Genomic DNA, 23710 nt, shown 5'->3' on the forward strand with positions numbered 1-23710 from the left:
TCTCATCGCCGGGGGAACAACGCCACCGTCCGTAACAATGCTGCATTAAAAAATGGCACATTTTATTCAGCACAAATGGCTGCTCCACACAAACCTAGCTGCACAGATAGAGGTTAACTGCAACAAAACAGCAACAAACAGCCACCGGAGGCACTGGACAATATCCGCATCTGGACAATGTGCTATGGCTGCGCGTGAGTATTGTTGCCCGGTTTCACTATGGCGTGACATTTTACTTTTCAATGCCATCCAACACAACAACGCACTACCGGTATAGTATGCTTCGCAATCGAAGCGTACGCAAATTGCGAATCACGACCATTGAGGTTAGGCGCATCATTCTGCATGATGATGATGGTGGTGGTGACGCAGAAGCATCCTCACCAATAGAGTTCTCAATTAAGTTTTGCCTTCTGGTGTCAACGCAGACTATTGATTGGTGAATCATTTACCCAACGATTCCTTTCAACAGTCAATTAATGGAAAGATATCTAATTGATACAGAGGGAAATGAATGCGAGACATCCAGATTATACCAATTCATAGCTAAACAATTTCCATTCTGTAAGAGCTATGCCTGAAATAGCAGCAATATGTGGTCGAAATGATATCCTTTAACTCAATTAGGTAAAATTAATTAATTCATTTTACTGTCAAGCATGGTTTACCACCATTCATCACGATCAACGGACAATCAGCACGAACTCTCGTTAATCATCTCGTAAACGATTTATTCTCCTTCTTCGGACACATCAATGTCCACCGGCCCGTTGTGATTGAGCTGCAGAGCATTTTCCACATCAAACCTCAGATGTAATATCGCGCTGAGACACGTAAGAAAATACGCAACATCATGATCGTTTAAAGCTGATCCCCTATCTGTTCAGTGCTGTTTGACATGAGCCAGTGCATAGAATAGTAAAAGGATTAAGTCAGCGCTGCAGTTTATATTTTTTACATCATTTTGAAGAACTCGATATGACGATACTAATTATAATAAAAAGTAAATATTTTTGGCACTTTAAAATCGTTCTTTTCCGAATAAAATGCTTTGTCAAAGACATCATGCTGGGTTCATTAGTGTAAGGGATAGCCTTGCCGACAGACAACCACAACCAACTGAGGTTTACTTTTCACAGTGGCTGGCTTCACAGCTGTCGCACCAAAACGGGCGATACACGAACAAAACTAAACAAACAAACGGTCGTGCATGCTACGGATCTACGGATTCCTTTAACCTCCCCAGCGCCAGACACCCGGGGTCACATGTAATGTAATCATGGTGCCAGTATACAAAATATGATCCTCTGTAAGCAAGCGAGATTGATGAAAGCAAGATTTTTACGATCCTGCGCAAGACGAAACCGATACGATGCCGCTAATAGTGTGTTGATCTTGTTGGTCAAGGATTTGCAGCCAACAGCATCAAAAGTAGCAGCACCACAGGGCAGCACATATAAAAAGGAAACGAGCATCATGCATGATTGACAACATAACTCCGTCAAATTATGGACCATGCCACCAGCACCGCACGACGTTTGACTTCATAAATCAATATGCATCACACGGTCGGGATGGCGTTAAGCCGATCTTGGGAATTTTTGGCGCCTTTTTGCTTCGGTCAGCACACAGCACGACAGCGTGTGCATCGTTTAGCGTCTGAGTGTGTTTATGATGATGGATGGAGCCGTCCAAATAGGAACGATTTTCAACACTGGCTGGGTGCTTGTGCGGTTAAACAAACATCTTTATTTTTTGGAATATTTCACACAGTTATCTCAAAGGGTCTTTCTGCTATTTAGCAGCATCATATACTCAAGCCCTTTACCAGTCCGAAAAAGGCATGCACGTCATGTCGTATCTATCATCTGTTTTATGGAATAAAGATTGTTACCAGCTTCCCGGTGGCGGTTAAGATATGGAGCGGTTTATGTTATCCATTTCCCAAAAACGACTCCTAACACCCTTGGAGGTGCTGCTATGTAGTAAAAGATGAAACAAAAAACATGCAAACAAACATTCTATTCCATCATCTGCACGACGGGGCGTCGTATGGGACTCATCCGGTATTTAACACGCTTTTATGAAGTCGCTCCAAATTCGGCGCATCATGGCAGTGGGCGCACCAGTCTTCCGTTTCTGGCATTTGTTGACTGAAGCGATTAATGACGAAGGAGGAATTTTTCCAAGAACATAAAGAACCTTTTAAACGTTCGGTCATTCTTTTCGAGCGAAGTCCTCGAGTTCTTATCTTCTCCCCCAAGTAGTTGTATGGAATGTGCTCAAAGAAATGGACGAATTGGTGCTTCTATAAGCTGAATTTAAATGCTTTCATGTAGTTTTTTGCCCGCATAAAAAAATGTGTATAGATTATTCTGGAAAAAATAACATTTAGAGGGAGAAAAACTACAATCTTCTAACAGCTGTTCGATCAAACGTCATCGCATCGAGGCGCAGATTGTTTGCTGCTACTACTGATGTTTTTTTTTCTTCAATTGAATCACCCTACACACCCGAACCACTGGCAGCAGTCGATCAACAAGACTAGGAGTTTCAAACGGGAATGAGGAATGTGGAGGCATTGTTGTTTGCTAAATTATTCATCCACCTAGATCATATCAAAACCCTTCGCCCATACATGTAAAACGATCTCCCGATCCTCGTTTATACGATGCCAATGGTCTGCGAGAGGAAATTACGGAGCAAACGATCACTATAAACTATCCTTCATCGCGACAACAAACATACAACGCTCAACAAGTGGTATACATATCGTCAACTTCACAAGCATACTACCCAACGCCATGCTCGATTCAAAAATATCAAACATGCAGCTAATGATATTGCCCCGAGCAATTACGATCGCTCCATAACGTCATGGCTGACGCTAGGTTTGGGGCTGTGCAATCGGTTCATAAAATAAATATCCCCGTCCGTTTGGAAGCCTACCAGACACGCCGGGTTGTACATCGCGCCAAACATCGACAGCCACGACAACCGAGAGAGCCGTAGATCATGTAACATGCTTGTAAACATTGAACGGTACAACACCATTACCAATGTGCTAACTACAGCCGCTCGATAACGTTACAGCCACTACAGACACTGAAATACTCTGCCGGTGTGTTGATGTTGACAGTGTGGCGCGAGAGCCATGCATGTGCGAGAGAGCGGGTGCGCGTGATGACGTTCGTCGCTTGGTGACGAAATTGGCGTTGAAATCTTTCTCACAACAGGTCCATGAAGCACTCAATTTTTCAACAAAACTTACATACAGTTCATTTTTTTTTTTTTTTTTTTTGGTAAATCGACAAAAGGTATTGAATATGTTTTATAACGTTTAAGTTATTTACACAATAATTCGTTCAGTCCAGTCCGGTTCCAAAGGATGCATTACCTACAATGGTAAGACGTTCATGCAATTGTTTCCTGTGTAATATAATAATCAACAACACAGCGAAACACCTTCATGCAACAGCAACGGTGCATATTAATTTGTGTCTTTCATGGTACCCTCATAAAACAAAGCCTTCAATTCTAAAACCCCTAGCAAAAGCGGACGTCAAAAACAAACCATCAGATCCATTTTCCCAGCCTAATTCCTCACAGAAGTGCAAAAACTACCTTCGCCCGCTTGCTGTCCATCCGCCCGGTCCGCATGTAGCCGATCTCGGTCGTCTTCACGTCCCGGTTCTGGCGGATCATGCTGTCCGCCTGTTCCTGCTCCTCGGCCCGCGTCAGCGTCGTAATCTTCCGGACAATGTGGGTCGTCATCCGCCGATGACCATCCGCTGCCCGTTGTGAGCTTTTGGTCGTTTCGAGCGTACTGCCCAGCACCTCGGTCGACAGCCGCTTGTTGCGGGTCACTTCCGACACGACCGTACCACCAGCCGGAGTGCCGCGCGGTGTCGCCACCACCAGCTCGTTGCCGTAAGCGAGCGATGACGGTAGGGCCCGCCAGTGGTCCCGGTTTATGTCATCGATCACATCCGGCAGCTCGGTGACGGTCGCTTCGATTACCTTTTCGTTCAGGATTTCGTGCCGAAAGCGTAGATTGCTATCGTCCAAATTGGTGGTGATGGCCGGTCCGCGCCCCCCACTACCACTCGCACGCGAGCTGGACCGGCTCGCGACGGCGTACGAGCTTCCGGCGGGATTGTTTTCCCGCTGCGCCTTCATAAACACCCGTCCCCGGGGTCGAAATTCGTCGTCGATTTTGTACATTGCACTTCTGGTGAGTGTTTAGCTTGGACGGGGGAGTTGCAACTGCTTTTGCGATCACAACGTTGTGATAGGAAGTCGCCACTATTTTTCACACTAAAAACACACTCAGGATGTCCGCAGTAGTTTTGAAGCAAATAAATGGTACCATTTATCTCACTGAAAGGGATCAAAAGAACACCCTGAACACTACCCTGGATCGAGAATAAACGTTCATGATACACAATTAACCTTCTGTAAGCACTCCTATTTACTTCAATGTCTGAGGCACATGTGATGAAGAATGAGGCATTAAAAATCTATTTTCCAAATCACTTGCAACACTAATCCGCAACCATGAAGAGAAAGAGAGACACGAACCCACCATAGCAGAAGAACAATTCTAATCATCCAAAAAACAAAACAAAAAACGGTTCCGATTACGGAATAACCTCGTGCATAAACTCCCGAAATAACAGAAAATTACCGTCCATGGTGTACCTTCAACTCTATGGTTAAACGAACAAAACACCAAGAAAGAACCAACAAAGAAAGCAACCATGTTCGGAAGCCAACGACCAAGAAAAGGCAACTTTAATTCCTCACCACGGTGTGTACGAGCGTTGAAATGGGACGTTTAGATGCCAGGGTGCTAGTTTTCCACCTGTTAGTAATGATGACTCGGTACACAACCTTTACAGCGCTTCCAAAACGTAACAACCAAGTAAAGATTGAAGTGAAGAAAACTCAAATTCCATAGGTTGCCGTAGGTTCCATGCTGGAAGAAGGAAGACGATGCAGGCATAGAACACAGCAAGTACGAATGAATCACGTAGTTTATGCCTTTCTCAGTCGACAGGTACAGTACGTTGGCTCTTCCGGCAGTAACGGAACCATGACGAAGACACCCGTGACGGGAAGCTTCATCCAACAACGCTAGAACGATTTAGGTGCTTTGAGGAGAATGGTGTTCAAAGGTCATTAAAGCCGAAGAATGTACTTTAAAATTGAGGAAAACTTAAACATCCATTACATTCCTCCTTTATTACAACATTATCCCTTTAACAAGCGCCAAATTGAAGAGACAAGTGTATTATTTATATGAATAATGTTGAAGAACAATTCAGCTTCATCAGTTTTGCTTTCTTTAAAAGTAAACGCACTCCAGATGAAAGATTACATTGTTAAAAGGTGTTTTGGAGCTGAATATTAATAAGACACTCACTTTACTCCTATTGTTTACTTTCCTTTAAAGGTTGTCCATTTAAATTTTCTCAACGAAAAAAAGTACGAATTTGGCGATTTAGCACACTATTTATTTTTCACTAATTAATGAAAAAACAGCTCACCAGCTTATTATTACGGCCGAATAACGATTAATCACTCAGCCAAATGGACACAAGCTGGCCTCCGGCAAATATAGCTATGGAAAATGGATGAGCGTGAACATCTTTTCAAGTGAAAGGAATTTGTCTCCTTATCAGCAGAGCACGTTAAATCGTGTGGCAGTGGTAAAAGATCGCCAAAACTGACATGCTGACATCCAGCTGAGGTTGTTCAAGTGATGTGCATTCCTAACATACCAACATTAATTTCATGTAGGACACGGTGTGCGATGGGCATTAGGTGACTTGGCAAATAATATTACAAAATGATTGGGTTATCCAAAATTGGGTAATTCCAAAATGACAAAAAATTCTTGCCTTCAGAAATAGGACGATAGAACCCTTAGCAAGAGAAGCTCATTCTTTTTTTCAATCGATTTGTATTATCAACGACCATCTAGAAGCTTCAAATATTGTGCCACCTATATATTGACATTTTGCCAATATCATCGATCCTCCTCATATGATGGAGAACCCCCAAAAGGGGATCTCCACATTATTCGATACGGGCGTAAAATTTGGCCACCATCATCGCATGCGCGGTGCGTTTTAGTTTTGTTCCTATTGCTGAGCCGCTGAAACTGACCGCGACCGTGTGGCAAACCCACACGAGATTTCCGTCCCCATACATTCGCCGGCCACAGATTCAATTTGCGCGCGTGTCTGTGTGTGGGAAGAGCAACCACAACTCGACCGGAACCAACCAACACACTGTACGGAACAAGGAACGCCAACGATGATGGGATTTGCTTTTTAGGTAGCGAATCCGCACCACCCGAAGTTGCAGTTTGTAACCGAGCGTATTTTCTGGTGGGCGAAAAGCACCGGATGCGTGGTACCTGTGAGCGCGCGCGCTGGAGGTTCTCCAAAAACATATTTAAATTGCTATATTTTTGCATTTGGAAAGGACAAACGAGCGAACGCATTCGCTGCTCGTTGCTGGTTCCGCCATTAAATCAGCTTCGCTGCTTCGGTTGTTCGGCAATTTGTTTGCGGTATTTTGAATGGGTTCGGTTTTTAAAACCATCGATAGCGATGACCATTAGGCGTGTAGATGGCGTACGTAGTGGGAGTGTGGGGGCATTCTAAAAATGTCGATAAAAAACCCCTTATTATGGGTGTTTGTCACTGTGATCATAGATCGATTCCAGATAATGGATTACTTCCGCAAGCAATAAAGTAACGCTATGATTACTTGTAGCCGAAATCAAACCAATGTTTGCCACCTGTCGTCATAGTAAAACGATGTTATTAATCCCACAGGGAGTTATAGGGTTATAAGCATTCTTAAGTCTCTCTGTGTAGGTTTTGGCTCTATTCCAAACGATAAGAATTCTAACTACCCCTTTGTTCCATTCTGAACAACAGCGTTTCCAATTTAGAGCTCGCCGAGAAGCCAACACCTACCGATGCCCAATTACGTCTCAAAGCATCGTCGTCATGGGGTTCGTCGCTTTACGTTCTCTCTAATTGAATTAGTAACCGATCTGAATGCGGTAACTGTCGCCCCAAAAACGATGCAGACAACAACAAAACGTGACAACTATGCGAATGACACGAGACAAGTGCATGTCACTAACACACAAAACGACAAACCGACCAGACGAGCGGGCTGAAAGTCGAGGCATAGCTCAGGTAATAGACACTTCTTGCTGATGCAGTAATGCAGTGTGGAATTCAAGTATGTCATAATACTGATGGCTTTGTTTGTTCATTAACAGAAAACAATATCTTCTCCAAAGTATCCCCAAAATATTCAAAAGTATTATTTATAAAACAAATAATTCTTAACCCCAGTTTTGATGGCGAAACTGTCAAATAAAAATTTAAAAATAATTTATTTTTCCCCCACGTTTGCGTCTGCTTTTTTCTTGTTTGTTCAGTACTTCAAATTGTCCGGGCGGATTAAAACGCGACACAAAACAATGTCACGCAACGAGCGCCACCATCACCGTTCACGATGTATCTCGTGGGCGCTAACTTGAATGTGGATCACCAGCACAACACGTAGGAAGATGTGTGCTAGGGACACCGTGAACCGGTGGGCCGTGTGGGAGGACTTTCCGGTCAAGGGGGAGAAGGAAGAAGGGGGCTTTGTATAGCTACTACCAGCTGCTGTTGTTGCTGCTACCACAACGCCATCTTCAACACACCCAGTCGCATCATTGCTCCATCCATTTTCAAGCACCACATAACAATGCCAGCCACATTAGCGATGATGAAGGTGTCAATGGTGAGCAAATCACCACCATCAACCATGGAACCGTTTGTCTCACACCCTTGGACGTCCCGGGCAACACCGTGTGTGTGTTTGTGTTTGAGGGTGGCTCTTATCGATAACAAATCACCGATCGGTGTATCGCCGATAAGGGATGGCTCGGAAGCTTGTGTGATATCGAGAATAGGTAGGTACGTTTGCACCCTCTCTTGCAACACCGACCAACGTCAACAATGGTCAACCCTCCATTGTAATTGCGGGCTATTGTGACCCATTTCGTGGAAAAGACTATACACTTCGAACCTGCCTCACCGAGCAACACCGAGCGGGAGAAATTTAATTGATGGTGACATCTTAACACTGTGATACACACATCACAGCGTTCACTCTAATTATAGGGTCACAACATTTTAAGACTTTTTATCCAATCTGTCTGGGCGTTTCGTTCGCTCTTTCTCTGCTACATGCGGGCACTAAACATTGGAAAAAATGGGACCGATCTGTGTTATTCCTTTAGAAAAGGTAACACATGTTGCACGAGACACAATGCACCATAATTTGTTATCATTCGTGTCAATTTTCTTCTTAATCGCACTAAAAAATGCACCAGCTGCAGTTACGACGCACGCAAACAAAAGCACACCGCAGCACAACAATATACACCAAGGAGACGGTGAGGTTATTGATATCAAATTTCACCGGTGAGAGAGCACTTATTCACACACACACACAGCAGATCTCAAAGTTGGCACTTAGCTGCTCTATTGCTACCAAAAACGCAAACACACTCATCCACAATATAATCATGAAACACACATTTTTCCCAAACAGCAACAAAAACAAATAATGCACAATTGGCCACTTTCGAGGGTGATAGAGTGCTGGGAATCGGGGAGAAACAATAGCACTACACTGAAGAAAGTTTTGTGACAAATCACTATGCCAAAAGTGTAGCCGTACACGTTCCGGTTTTTAGAAAAAAGAGGTTTTTTAGGAAAAAAGCTACCCTTCCTCATCACTGACTTTGCTTTGGTTTAATTTTGTACAACAAATGTAACGTTTAAAAACTGTCTCAACAAGTCACACGATTTTTGAAAGCCTTTTTTCCACTAAGCCACAGAAAGTACGATACACACGAGGTACAGCAGACGACGAACTTTTGCTTTACTTTCGCTAAATAAAAAGTGTACACAAAATTTCAAAAGACGCTTATAAAACTTTGACAAGCCATACTTTTCAATGCACTAATTTTGAACAACACAAATAAATAAAACAAGAAAAAAAAACAAAATAGATAACAAAAACAGATTGTGCACGATGGATCGCCGCACTCGAAATCGAACCGTTCGTTGCGTTTGCTAGCAATTGACTAAAGTCAACTGTCAGACGCACAGCAGCAGGGTGGACATTGTTGCTTCCCTCCCAACTGGCTCAACCTATCTCGCTCCATCTCTGTCGTCGGTGGCTCTCCCTACAAAACAAAAAGGTGTATCGTGCCGACGCCACCGCACACCGAGTTAAGTACGCGCGGTACGTCACAAGCTCTCTGACACTGGCGCTGCTCACGACACGACACAGGTTCCGTAATGTGGTAGGTTAGATACTCTCTTGCTAGACTATGACTTTGTACGGTGCCACTGCTCGTATTTTAGCTCGTATCGAAGGGGAGCAAGCAGAAGAGAAAAACTACCCCACTGTGACACAGACTAGCGATTCTCAGGTTCTCTATTTTCCGGTGGTGTTCTCCCGTTTGTTTTGAAGTTCCGAGGGTGCCGAGCTTTCCACCCGCACGATGGCAGAGAACCGTAGAATAACACATATGCCTGCCATAATATTCGGTCCCCTTCCGCGATGGACCACAAATGTCAGAAAAGGTTTGGTTCGGTGCTCGCGACACGCTCACAACCCTTTTCCCGGATGTGGGCAAATGGGAAAAGCGACTGTAACGAGTCCCGGAAGTTTTTTTGTGTTATTTTAAATTTTTAAACTTTCACAGCTACACAGCATTTTCAAATACAAGGACTTAAGATCAAATTTTTAAACTGATCTTACATGTCAAACTCTGAGGAAGGTTCTACAAACTTTTCTGTCCATAGCTAGTTCTACGTCCCCCGCTTCTGCGCATCCATGCAGAACAACCGAAGCCATACCTAAAACTGTGCGTCCACCAACACAGAACAGAGGGGAAAAAAGTCACCAACAACTGATGTCAGTTGTACAATACTGAGCAATACCAGAACACACACACACCATACACCATGTGGCAGCTGCTCTTTTCTTCAGGTAAGTCACCTCCCGCAAGTTTAAAGTTAAAGTTTCTCCGGTTGTGTAGTTGCGCAGGTTTGGTTGCATGCCCAATTTCGGCGTGCCGCCAACAGCAAGGCGTCATACTCGGAGAAGCGACTCTAGGTAAACATTAATTTCGAGCTCTTTTCAGCTCTGCTTGCAGCCCTGTACTGGACAAAGAATAGTAGACGGTTGACTCAATATGACTCCTAAATCTCTTTCACATTGACAAAATGTTCTCGCAGCACTAGCACATGCCTCTACAGCGGGTCATGGTTTGCAGCGAGCAATGTTCGTGCAACGTCTCCTTGGCGATGTCACCGTTGTCTCAATGTGTACTCTGTAAAGATTTATGATCGGTGTAAGCAAAGACCTGGTCGAGACCCTTTAAAGATTCCTCAGCGCCGTGGTATGCGTGGTACGCTCGTGCACTACGGATCCTCCGGATATGTAAGCCACCACACAACTCCACCTTGCTAGCCAACGTACACCTCATCGGAGACGCGACCGTCTTGCGATCGACGCCGCACGATCCTGACCAAAAATGGTACGATCAAGTTCAGCGCGTCTCAAACGGGTAGATTGATTACGTCACGGATTGTCCAAAGCTACCCCCGTCAAGAGGGTGGAAGGGGCAGTCGTTTACTGCCCACATCGCGCGAAACATACTCTGCTGCCGTGAGGCCTACATACATCGGGCTAACCCTCGGAGAAGATTTTGCTTCAACCATAGTTATAAAAGAGGTTTCCTCTGTCGCGTAGGAGAGATTTCCGACGTGTGATAACTGGCGGACACCAGGGTGCTGTACGATCGTTCACGTGTGGGACACGGTGGCATATGAAGATCAAGCCGCAACAGTCCCTGCTATGAATTAGGGCAAGGACAAGGTTGTGTTGCGTTGGCGTAGCAGAGTGTTACAGCGCTGCCGCAAGGTTACTTCGCCAACTTATGATCTGGCCCATCAGTAGGACGGTTCCCCACCGAACAGCTTGTAGGTGCCGTTTTTAGCTCCACCTATCGCGGCGCTGGAGATATTTCTCAGTCGCCATGTCGCGCCTTTTATGCCTTCCGCAAGGGCAGAAATGTTTAGGTAGCTTCATCGGGGGGCAAGCTATATTTGCGACACGTCCTACGCAAGCAAGGGTTCAAATATTGATGATTTGATCAATCAATTAATGATCGAGTTCGGAGAAAGATACCGACTGACATCTAGCAATCACAAATTAAAATGAAATCAAAGCAATTATTTGGAACTACAGCACTGATGATTTTCTTATACTCACTCATACCGGTTTGCAAAATACTTAACTATCGTCGTTGCAGAATTACTTATAACATCGCTTACCTGAAATGAAACGAACAAATAGAAACGTGTTAATTGATTCTGTTTCAACACATACGAGTTGCTTCCAAAAATAAACATCCTAAAACATCGATTTAACATAGGCATAGGCATGAACAGTTTGTATCAAATAGCTTTGCTTTTTCTTAGCTTTTTAAAGGCTTACGTTCGTAGCGTACGATTCCAAATTTTAATTAAAATTTTATTTAGCGATAAATTAGCATCATGAACTTTTTGGTGCATTTCTGTTTCGACACATGCATGCATAATGATAAAATTAAACAGGTTATGTGTTTGGCTTAAACAAAGATCGTTATATGAGAAAAGACCCTTTCTTTCCTGACCACCTGACCTGACCAAATTATTTCTTCCTGCGTTTAGCAAAACACCCCATTCAAGAAAACCGTTGCACCACTTCCGGTGCGGGAAGAAGTGTTTAGCTGCGTTTGCCATTCTTTTTCCTTAAAATCACCCCATGCACATCATAAAGGGGCTTTGTTTATGTTCTTCTTGATAGCTTAAGATTCAACAGCCAGTTCACTCCTCCTACAACACATTTTGCATCCATTTTGCATACGGCGCATAGGCTGTGACAGCTTTACAAAACCTTACCGTTGAACTTTACGCTCGGTTGACTTGCCGGAGGAGAAAGAGCCACAGAGACCACAGCGTAAAAGAAACAACAGTCAACATTTGAACCTCTCACTACATTCGATTAAAATTCCTCGCTCGACCGGGACAAGCCTTTTGTTTCACGGTGTGTGTTTTTCTTTAATTTTAACCATCTTAATTTCATTCAACACTCAAATATAGCGAGCCAGGCACACTTGGTGTCTCGTCCACGGCAAAGGTGTGGAGTAAGTCGATCAAGTTCCGGTCGAAAGAGTACGTTACGTAAAATCAGCTGATAGGAGAGGATGGCAAATGCAAAACGCCAAAATATTTACACATAATGCAATGGAAAACAGCTTGGGTTGCATCAAGCCCCATTGAAATCGAGTCTTTTTCAATCCATCACATACAGTTGGCGCGAAAGATAAAATTCAAGTAAAATTATCACTTCCAAAACTTCAGCAGGAATTTATGGCTCAATGATAAAGATTTTATCTAGCAGCGAGGTTAATCACTTCCAACACGACAGTTTTGTCAGTCGCGTGATAGCTTCAATCGATATCAAAACAAATGCACAGAAACAAAAAGCTCTATAAGCTGTCGGGCTTCTTTATCGAATCAAAGGATTTGTCTTATCATTCAAGTTCAAACAGCAGTAAGTTAGACGAACCTTTTGCTTCTAGCCTTCGGTCTGCATTGAAAAACAAAATCAGCTGAGAATTGCGAGAATGAAAATTACAGGGAAATAAATTAAACATTTTCTACGGCACATCAACCACCAATCAACAGACAACCCAGTGACCTGCTTGTCCTATACACACCGTTTGCCCTCAAGCTGAACTTTGCTGAGTGTGGGTAGATTGGGATGAAATTTGTTACACGTTGCTGCCTAAATCAACACCCTTTCAACCCCAGCATCAAACAGATCGTCAAAAGCGCGACCCAAGAAATACAAAACAAAAGACTACAACGCTCGCACACGCCAAAACAAACGACGAACCCAAAAACCGATAGTTGTCGGTCCCTCCCTCTCTCTCTCTCTTTCTGTCTTACTACTCTTTCTTCGTTCATCATTCAAACGGCTTAAAACATAATTCCCTTTACTTTAAATTGCTCCGGTTTCACAGAGATTCCGAAAATTGGTCATTGTCAGTGGATGCCAAATGATTTTCCGTTCCTGCGCCCGTATTCGTGTCACGAGTTGAGTTTGTTGTGGGAGCGCTTCAATTTCGTTGCTGACAACGGAAATGAGTTTTCCCTCTAGAGAAACAAAAAAAAAACCCCAAACATACATACACACACACCAACGCGAGAGGAAACATCTCAATCGGAAAGATAAACGCGGTCGGAAATTGGTGTAAACGAAAGTTTATGTCGCGGCGAAACACAAACGCTTCGCATAGAAGAGCGCACACAACACACAACAGCAAAAAAAAAAAAAAACGTGAAAGCCTGCCAAAAACTGTCCAATTAGTGACGAATGCGAATTGCGTTTGGCGGCCGATACGGTGTGCTCTGCATCGTTAGAGCGCATCGTAAAGTGCGCGAACGTCTCATGAGTGTCTCTTTTCTTTTAGGGAAAAAGCCCCATATACGACGAATGTCACAAATTGACGTTAATTTTTGATGGTGTTGTTTGATTTGCAGCAACGAGACAAGAAGCCACATCTGGCAAGCGATCGGTTGGAAGTGTTGTTTCTCCTTGTTTGTAAATTTGAATATTTGCAATACATTTAGCGACATGAAAAGCCTCGAAAGATATTTGTATTTAGGTATCTTTAAAAGAAAATATTTTTACACCGTAATCTCTAAGCGTTGTGCTTAATGCGAGTAATTTAAATCAACTTGACATACCGCGAACAGGCACCTCAATTACTCGATTACCTTATTTTCCCTATCAACCTTAATTGGACCTCATGTAAATCCTTACTATATACGCATGCCTAGTACATCCGCCAGCATACCACCGTCCAGCCTGCAGGAAGGCTAAGGGTTATATCAAACATCAGTCTCGCTGCATTTAAATGTCGGTTGCGGTAGAGTATAAAAGAGACCACCAACCACTCTCCACTGACCACAAAGCATAGATTCAGGTACGGCACAAGCATTAAGCCCTGTTAGAGGCAGCAAACAAGCATCTACTGCAATCAAGTGTGTACCGATTTTATGCAAAATCAATGCGTTTAGTGTCCCTTCTCAGATTCAGCTCGATCGGGTCACAACATTTCTAATGCAATTTTTTTTAGCTTTCGGTTTTTGCGTTACGTTTACTCGCAAGAATTACAATACAACACTGCTCCATCAATTGTTTAATGTCAGTGTGCTTTATGACTTCCTGCATGTGTTGAATTCAAAGTGAATTCCTCGTTTATTATCTCACTTGAGCGTCAAAGGAAAATCTCTTCAAGACCCTTTAGAATAATAATAAAAGCAACGAATTAATTTATACTTTTTGCACTAACGTCAGATTGTCTATACATTTCCATAACAGTAACACGATGATAGCTAGCAAAACCATGTATGCATATTTTAAAATTGCTTGAATAAAACTCAACTTAACATAGTCTTTCGGGTGCGAACATTAGCCCTCTTTGGATACCAGCAAACAAAATTAGTGACTACACAAGTAATTAAATTTAAATTAATGCTGAACATCCGAACGATTACAAATTGAAGGTAATCTACAATCTTTCAGCATGAATAAAACCTTTTTATCGTTCAGATGATACGCTTACTTGTTATGGCAGTCCTTTTACACAACAATTGCCATATATTTCTGCCTCCTTACTTTGATAACCCAGAACCAAATACACACACAAGCGTGAGCACCTTCTAAAGGTTAATACATTATACATTCCTCTTTGTTTTCATAAGCTTTTGAGCGATAAATAAATATTGAACATGCCACGAGTTCGCCAATCAATCGTTCCAATTAAGGATATTTGTATAAATTCGAGACGAATGTCTGTTGAGTATGATGAGGTGAATAGGGACGACTTAGTTCTAAATTGAATAATCAGTTCAACTGAACCGACAGCAAAAATAGCGCACATTATTTTGAACCATTAGCGAGACGAACGTAGAAATACGCCTAAAAGTATGCAATCGGAAAGGCACGATACACAATCCAAGCACAACGGGCAATTGTAATGCTATCTATCGGTCAGATTTCACCATATAAGCGATCTTCGAGACGCACTTACCTAATATCTTTTTATATTATAAAACATTAATTAATAATCTAAATTTTTATACAAAATGAAGAGTGTGTTTTTGTCTATTTCATGTAGAAAAGACTGGCCGTATTGCTCGAGTGTTGATTATGGATATAAACACATGGTAAATGAGATTTTTTACAAACCTTCATGAAGCTAGTAGTGCACAATTCAAATGCTACTCACAAATGAGCAATATCTAATGATATTCAACGTCACGAACTAACGCTGCACGTGATCATTACGCATCAGAAGCCAAAAGCTACCTCCTATCTTATACAGCTCTCGAAACCATAATGGTAATTTTGATTACATTTCTATCGCTGCTGGACATCGGTCCAGCTTTTGAAGGGATTGTTTTAATACTCCTTTCCATATGGACAGTGTATAATGTGGACAAAATTGCGTAGGATGAGCGGTCACTGACAACCCGTGACCAGCGCACTGCAAGTAGGTAGCAGCGATTTATTCGAAGGATTTCATTTTATCCGCTTTAACAACCATTAAGCCATTAGCAAACCCACCGAATCAAACAGCGCTTGTGTGTGTGTGGGACGAGATGCACCCGCATATGGCCAATAATCCTTTCTCGATCGTACACGGGTGCGTACGGGTCCATAACCGTGACGCCTGCATACAAATTAATACGAAGTATGGGCGCCCGGTGCACAGACCCGCTTTGTCGATTTTTATGACATATCTAGCTCAATGACGACCGCATCATCATCTGCTGGCACCGTACGCGTTGACAGATTTTGTGAATAATAATAAGCATTTTATGCGTGCATGTGCAATCGTGGGCACAACATTGTGCGAAACTGAAATGTTTTAAATATGGACATACAAATATAGCTTCCAACGGATGAAGAGCCGCATCAGCAGGAAAATGATGAAAGGATTATGCTTGAATAAGTTGAAGCTCCACTACATAATAAAATAGGCTCAGGTATATCTACTCTTGCTCAACCAACGAGAGCACATCATTACACATCATCGAGAGCACCGTGTTAAAAAGACGATCTTTTTTAGCGTGGAAAGTAGCTATTATTGACTAAAAGAAGCCCTTCAAGATAGCCCTTCAAAAGAAATATACTGGCTGGCAATACCATAGGAGGTGCCAGGGTAATTGTATTCATTAATTTCATAAGTCACAATACTCTATTGGTTGGAAAATAGAATACACTGTTACACAACATTTACGTTGCACCAACAGCCACGTTGAGGACACGAGTTTTATAGACATGTAATTTTATTCAATTCGATCCTATTTTAAGAAAAAGAATCAATGTACTGTAACCTCGATGATTCCAATTATAAATCATAATACTAATGTACTAGTAGCTAGTACATAAGTGTTATGTCATAGGAGCAAGATTAAAAGCTTTAAAAGGTAAAAAAGGGTCATAAATCGCCCCTTTAGTTTCAACTTCGATTGGGAAATCCACACCAATCCGTAGCTCGTTTCCGCAAAAACAATCATCTTCATCCTTCTTTACTCACTCGAAACTATTCAGCAACGGGAAATGAACCACCTTATCTCGCACAACAACACTACCCGGAGGTTCGCAATCTCACCAATTTTATGGGACCCCGTCGATAGCCAATCGGCAAATGTAAAGCGGCTCCGGGTCGATGTTGCGTGACTTTGTGATTGATTTGTCAAGCACCCCCAATCGATTCGATCTACCGCTTCCGCTTAGTACAATAAAAACTAAAACAGCGCGAAACGAAGAAGCTGGCATCTGCTTGCAAGCACGCTCCTCCGAAATGGGGTAGGGCCGATGAGGCAATTAGTTTCCCATCTGAGAAGCGTCATAAATTAACGTAAACACACTTTGCTAAAGATAAAACACTACCGATAAAGGGGCAATTGATTTGCCTTTCAGGTCGTACAAAGACTATTTAATTATTTAATCATCGGGTTGACTAATTACAGTGACCCAACTACTTACTCTCGTAGAGGGCACGATGTTCTGATGCGATGATCAGGGCGAGGAAAAGAACAAAGAGAATGCTTCCGACTGGTATGGATTTGGATAATTGATTGACAGGTTAGTTTTCATGCTCGTTACATGAGACAATGCTTCCGGTAGGAACATCTGCACGAGCAAAGCTACAAAGTATACACAAGACACAACAATCGAAACAAAACAACAAATCACGCGTGGGCACAACAAGAATGTTGTACAAAAATTGATTCCAGCACAGTGTCATAAATTATTCGTGCCTTCGCAAACCAGCCATTTCTACAGTTCATAAACCAACGCCTCTGCTCTTACTCCCAACCTAGAGTCAGCTTTCCATATACGAACCCACTTGGTTTACGGCTAATAAAAATATCGCACCCCCCGAATCGTTGCAGAAAACCTCCCGCATATCTTTTGAATGAGCGTAACATAAGAAAATTCATTCATAAAACTAAAGGTGAACAAGTTTCGCGGCACTATTTTACCTCGAAGCCAACCTACTGCTCAGCGTCGTGAAATGTAAGCGAGAGTGGCGTGTTCAAACAACCGCCTCTAGCCCAATGAACAGCTGTGCAGTTTAGTGATGTGTTTTTTTTTTTGCTTCTTCTCTGTTTATGTATAACACTTAGCAATCAAGTTCAAACGAACGGACGCGTGGGAGTGAGTGTTCTTGGAAGAGAGGCAAAAAAATAACCGAAGCTACTAAACGTGAACTATAGAGCAATCACCACCAACGCGCGTTACTCGCCCTCGCAACCGGATGTTCCGGCGACATTTTTTATCGACTGCGTCAGGCTGATCCGATTCAGTGCTAAGGTGATGTATCAATCGATTTTAATTCCGTGCGAGATAAAAGGTCGATTTGTGTGAAATCGTGACAAAAAATCTATAATGTTCAAAAGACTTAATTGCAACATTCTATGAACGTAAGCGACGAACCTCTCTCTTCAAATATTGCTAATAATCATACTATAGCAAGACAGTTAATGGCAACGAAATCTCATTTAAAATTACACTAATACACACAGTCTAATCGGGAAATCCCTTTTTGTAGTGTTACTATAAGTTCAAAAGATTCCAGGTTTGGTTTGAAAACCTTTACTTTGTTTGCAAACTACTTTTGCCAGTAAGGAGCGTGGCTCGTTTCGCGCGTCGCACCGATTATACATTAACTGGTACAATTGGTTCATGCTGCTGCTACTCCTAGCAGGATAACTTGATTGATACGATAATAAATAGACAGAAAATAGAACAGAGCCGCTGACCAATATTCAAAAACCGGTCGCATTTAGATCGGCGTCTGAGTGAACTTGTTTGGTATCATAAATACGCAAGCTTTATGAAATAATCCTTATTGCAGATATAAATTCCTCATGATTTGCATAACAATCGCAATGGTTTACCATACACCTTTGATTAAAGTGATTCATGCGTGTATCAACGACATTTTTCTTGTTTGTAATATAACAAAATCGTTCATTATCCACAGGTACGACATGACAAAACACTTAGTTCTCGTTATTTGTCCCTTTTGCTACAATACAAAAACTGGTGCTCGCAATTCAATGCGCCATCAGCCACAAACTCGTATGCAACCAGACCACTAATCGCTTGCACACTTTAACACCACTACAACAACCTTTTCTTGCCGTCTCATGTTTAATAATATGCTACCACCTTTGCCAACACCTACAACAGCACCCAACAAATTGTACCTAAATCTCTTCATTAGTTAATTTCCGCCGTTCTGGATATGTTGGTCCCGGGCGTGCGTGGTTGCACGTCAAGGTAATGACAATGGGCTGCCGAGGCAGCAAAGCAAATCAAGCTTAATCCGGTTTGATTAGATAGCCGGAATGCAAAATGCAACGAAATAATTCGTCAACATCAATATGGATCGTGTAGGAAGTAAATATATTGCCCACGTAACGTGCACTGGTCGCTGTCTGCAAAATATGATTACCAACCGGATGGAATAAAGTCCTGGCAGCCAATAAACCACCACAACCTTAAACAACACCACACGAACGTATCGACAGCTTTCAAATTTCATTTTATATTTTTCTCCTAACGATATGTGGGGCTTTATGATGTTCATGCATATGGAAATGAAGATTTTTTGTGTAAAATAACAGTGATCGAACATGATAACCATGAGCATGAATTAAAGCGAAATTAATTCGTACATCGAAAAACAAATGCACAAGCCAAACACGCCGATGATGATGATGATGATGATGCAGCAAGGATACGTGGAAGTTTTGACCACTAGCAAAGACCTAGATTGCTAAACTTACCCGCCGTGTCCACTACACAAATCAATGGCGCACATATTCGCGTGAGTACGATTTAATTTATATCGAGTTTTGAGTTTGGGTTTGAGTTTGGTTCAAATTATGTATGCGCAATGAATTTTTAAACACCAATCAGACAAAACACGTGTCGATCAAACATGCCGATAGGCCGCGAAAGGGCCCCGTAAGTAGATGCATGACGGTTTGTGTGTGTGTAACATTGAAAGGTATTGTAAGTAAGGAGGGAAGTTCGGTTAATAAACATGCGCGATTGTGATGTAGTTGGTGGGTTGAGTTGCGTCATTTGGTTGGTGTTGACAAAGTGGGAAAAAAGAGGTGATCAGTAGGAATAATGCAAAACTTTATCAAAACTATCGACTAATGCAATTGAATTGTCTATTATGAACGTTCAATTATTTTTCTGCCATTGCCAATTTTAAATATCTCTTTAAGTAAATAAAGATAACATAAGTTTTAAAGTTAACTTTGATATTTTATCATTCGTTAACTAAAAACATTCTTTTTAAAACATAGTCGATTCAAATTTAGAGTTCGTTTCAAAATAAAAAAGGAAAAGAACGTAACATATTCGATTAAATACTTCAATGTTTTCACTATTATATAAAATCAATTGAATTAACTGTGCACTACTAATTTGAAAGAAAACAAAATTGTAAAATGGTTCCAAAATAGAATGGTACCAAATCTACAAAAAAAAACAACAATAATAATAGTCTCATGGAATATTTTCTGCATGCGCTTTTGAACAGTCCCTACTGGAGTAAATCATCAGGTCCGCATATAGATCATTCTTTCCATCACCTACCTGGAAGTGCAGAATGATGGTCCATATAAGACCGAGTGTAAGCTTCGGATTGCCGTCCACGATGTCCTCCGCCCGAATGTTGACTAATTTGATCTTTTTGTACCGCAGAAAATCCAGCGCCATCTGAGCGTTCTGCAGCATGTGGAAGCGCATTTTTCCTTTCTCCCTTGGCTGTAACACAAAAGCAAATGTTTTTCATTAGTATACACTTTGTTTAGCTATTGTTTGTTGCTCATACTTACAAGATGTTCGCCAGATAATACTTCCAAGAGAGAAAGAAGATTGTGTCCATCGCGCAGATCTTCGAACAGGTCATCAACACGACGGGAGGCCTGAAGAATGTCAGAAGAAATAATCCAATAAAGCAAAGAGATTAGTTTCGTGGTAAAATAAATCGAGCTACGTTGCATTTTAAACCGGCTGACAACATGTTATGTTCTGTATTTTACGAAACACATGCAACAGTAAGACAACGAAAGCAATAAAAGAGTAGAAGAAAGAGCAAATAAATCACGAAAAGATTTTGTCGGATCATTTTCCAATCAAGATTAAGTCTAATATTTAACACGGAGTAACGGGTGGTCTATATCGCCACCAAAGATAGTAAACAGATCTAGGATTTCTAAGAAGTGCTTTAGATAATTTTATATCAGCATAGAGAAGGATTAAATCAACTACAAAGCTAGGCTTCACAAGATTTATAGGAAGTTCTATGAAATATGCCATCTCATCATTTTTCGTTCTATAAGCAAACTTCTATTTTTATGTTGAAAAATAATAAAAATAACACATAGCTTGATAAAGCAAAAAACCTTGCACAAACATAATAACACTATTTTCAAGATTTCTTTTAAGAAAAAATAAACTTGAAGCAGAAAAAGGTAGAAATTAATAAAGATTGTGCAAGAATTCAACAATAAAAAATGGTTTAATAACAAGAAAGTATAACAAATCGAAATATGAAAAGTAACAAACAGCACTCGAAGACAACGAAAGTGTCGGACGTAAAAACAACTTCAAACCACACAACAACAAAAAAAAACTCAAAAGGTGTAACACATCAAAACCACCCAAGAAAAAAAAAAGTTCGTTGAAGTCAAAAACAACATTCAAACGACATTTGGGTTACTTCACATTGCAAACGAAAACGAATCCTTTCGACTTACAGCTGGCGGACAACAGGGTAATCCGTTGATGATTACGCAAACATGTAAATGGGTGTAGGTCTGTAATGGAGGACGGAAGAAAAGTAGAAATACGAAAATAACTCGTTTCAGTAATTGAGCAAACTGGGCAGGCAGGCAGGCGTAGCAGCAGCGACAACATTGCAGCAATATAGAACCAATTTGTAATAAGTTGCCAGTACATTAAGAACATAAAATATAGCAACTACTATGAAAATTAAATTAAATTTCACATTAAAATTACGAAAATTTTACAAATTTGTACGCTTTTTTCTGCATCTGCTATAAAAACAATGAAAAAATAATTTTACAACCGAACATGGTAAATTCAAATAGCAACACTCGATCAAATCTACAACAAGGACAAAATGGATATCAAGCATACCTTTAAATATTTCCAATGCTTTATCGCACAATGCACGGGAGGTAGAAAAGGGTAAAATAGATGAACATTAAAAATAAAGTACGTAAAATTGTTCAAAAATAATTGAAAAAAAAAATATTTCAAATAAGCACACATAACGAGTGTGTTACGGAGAACAAAAAGGGAAATACTTAGCATGATAACACATGAACAGAGAATACATTGAACAACAATCTGGAGAGTAAAGAAAACCACCCGCTCGATGTCGCAGAACTAACAATGCTCTCAGGTAAATATGAAAAAAAAAACAAAATTTGTAATTATGAAATTGTATGAAAATTTCGAAGCAATTTTAACTGCTTCCACATTTACAGTTTTGAAAGGTAAAAAGACAAATTCAACGGAAACTGACTACAAGATTATTTCCTACCTTCTTTTGATAAGATATGCCACGGTATCGCTTCTACAAACAGCCGCTTCGTGCCTTCCGATAGCAAACGGCCATTGCGGATGACAACCCACGGACAAGGTCGTTGAAGGTAACTACCGTGCCAAAACGCACACAACATGAAAGAAGGTGCGCAGGCGGAACACGATTCCAAACTTATCTACGTCTGTTTCGCCCAGTTATATAGACACACAGCGACATTTATCAAATTGCTGCTTGCCTATTTATCTCCACTTTTTGCATGTGTGTTGTGCGTTGCAAGAAAACTGTCTGCTGCCAGTATTGATTGTTGCTTCAGTTCCGTGAGATCTTACAACTCACTTCATAAAAGGTATCAACTGTCATCAAACGATTCCGAAACACATTCCCACAATCCAACATTGCATCCAAACACTTACGAGCTTCATTCATCGCAGTTGGTTGACCTGAGCTCTTTTATTACCGCCCAACATACGCTCGCAAAGCCAATCGTTAGCATGGGGCATGACACAAACGAGCACAAAACGAGCATCTTCACAATTTCGCATACCTAATTGGTTGAGCTTTCACCGAAAACCGTCAGCTTCCGCCCTGCTCGTACCAGATCTCGTACGGGAAACCTTCTCGGTAAAGGTTTCTCGAATGAAGGGAAGCGAAAACTTTACCGTACCACCGTACCACGCTGTCAAAGGTTAATATGCTCACGGCTGAACGTGCAGCGAGCCGGGGAATGCATACCAGTGAGCGCACGTTAAGCCAATTGCCACTGTGGATTAGAAATCGCAGCAAAAAAGGCTAACTACATCCAATTGCATACCCTCTAGGGGTATTTCTGGTCTGAGAGAAGCGATCAATAAATCAGGGAATGAAAAGCTTGACCAATTCGATTGTATTTCTGTTGGAAATAGGGGTAATTCAATATCTCACGTCACTGAATTGTAAAACTAAACATATAAAAGCTTAGAGAAATAGAGCGAATTTTTTAAAATAATCATACTACTTAGACGTTGTACAATGATTAATAAATGTTTGTTGTGGTAAAAATCGCAGTTTGGCTCAACATATTTTCCCTTAACTATTGGTTACACAGATTCATTGTTACCTCCCCCATTCAACCTACCAACAACTTTAAAATGTGTAAAATTAAAGCCCAACCCGCTTTGCAACGCCCGAATTCTCCGTCACGGTGATTGGCACATACTGCTTCAAGTTTCGCTTTACTCCCAGGCACCTTCAAATCAAGTTTAACCTCCCAACAGTGAGATGATCAGTGATTGATGTGTTGGAGTTCAACACACACATTAAAAAAAAAAAAACATTCGCATATGCACTAAACACCCTTAGACCGTCTACAGTCTCGAAAGCCGCGTAATGGCGTAAAACGTTCAT

The 23710-nt window shown here is 41.4% G+C and overlaps 1 protein-coding gene across 43 annotated transcripts in view; it reads right to left on the reverse strand.

Moving 5' to 3' along the window:
* Positions 1-23710, reverse strand: part of LOC126567709 (dystonin) — a 168265-nt gene that overhangs the window by 58507 nt on the left and 86048 nt on the right. For 37 of the 43 annotated variants that reach the window (XM_050223960.1, XM_050223961.1, XM_050223956.1 and 34 more), the window contains exons 3-4: positions 20589-20678; positions 20347-20517 (exon numbers count right to left, since the gene is read on the reverse strand). In XM_050223960.1, coding sequence (XP_050079917.1) covers positions 20347-20517; positions 20589-20678 — 261 coding nt within the window. Of the gene's footprint in view, positions 1-3624; positions 4229-20346; positions 20518-20588; positions 20679-23710 lie in introns of those variants that run through there. The other 6 variants (XM_050223969.1, XM_050223953.1, XM_050223970.1 and 3 more) reach the window with 1 other exon arrangement.

The sequence above is a fragment of the Anopheles maculipalpis genome, chromosome 2RL, assembly GCF_943734695.1.
Source record: "Anopheles maculipalpis chromosome 2RL, idAnoMacuDA_375_x, whole genome shotgun sequence".
Classification (NCBI taxonomy): domain Eukaryota; kingdom Metazoa; phylum Arthropoda; class Insecta; order Diptera; family Culicidae; genus Anopheles; species Anopheles maculipalpis.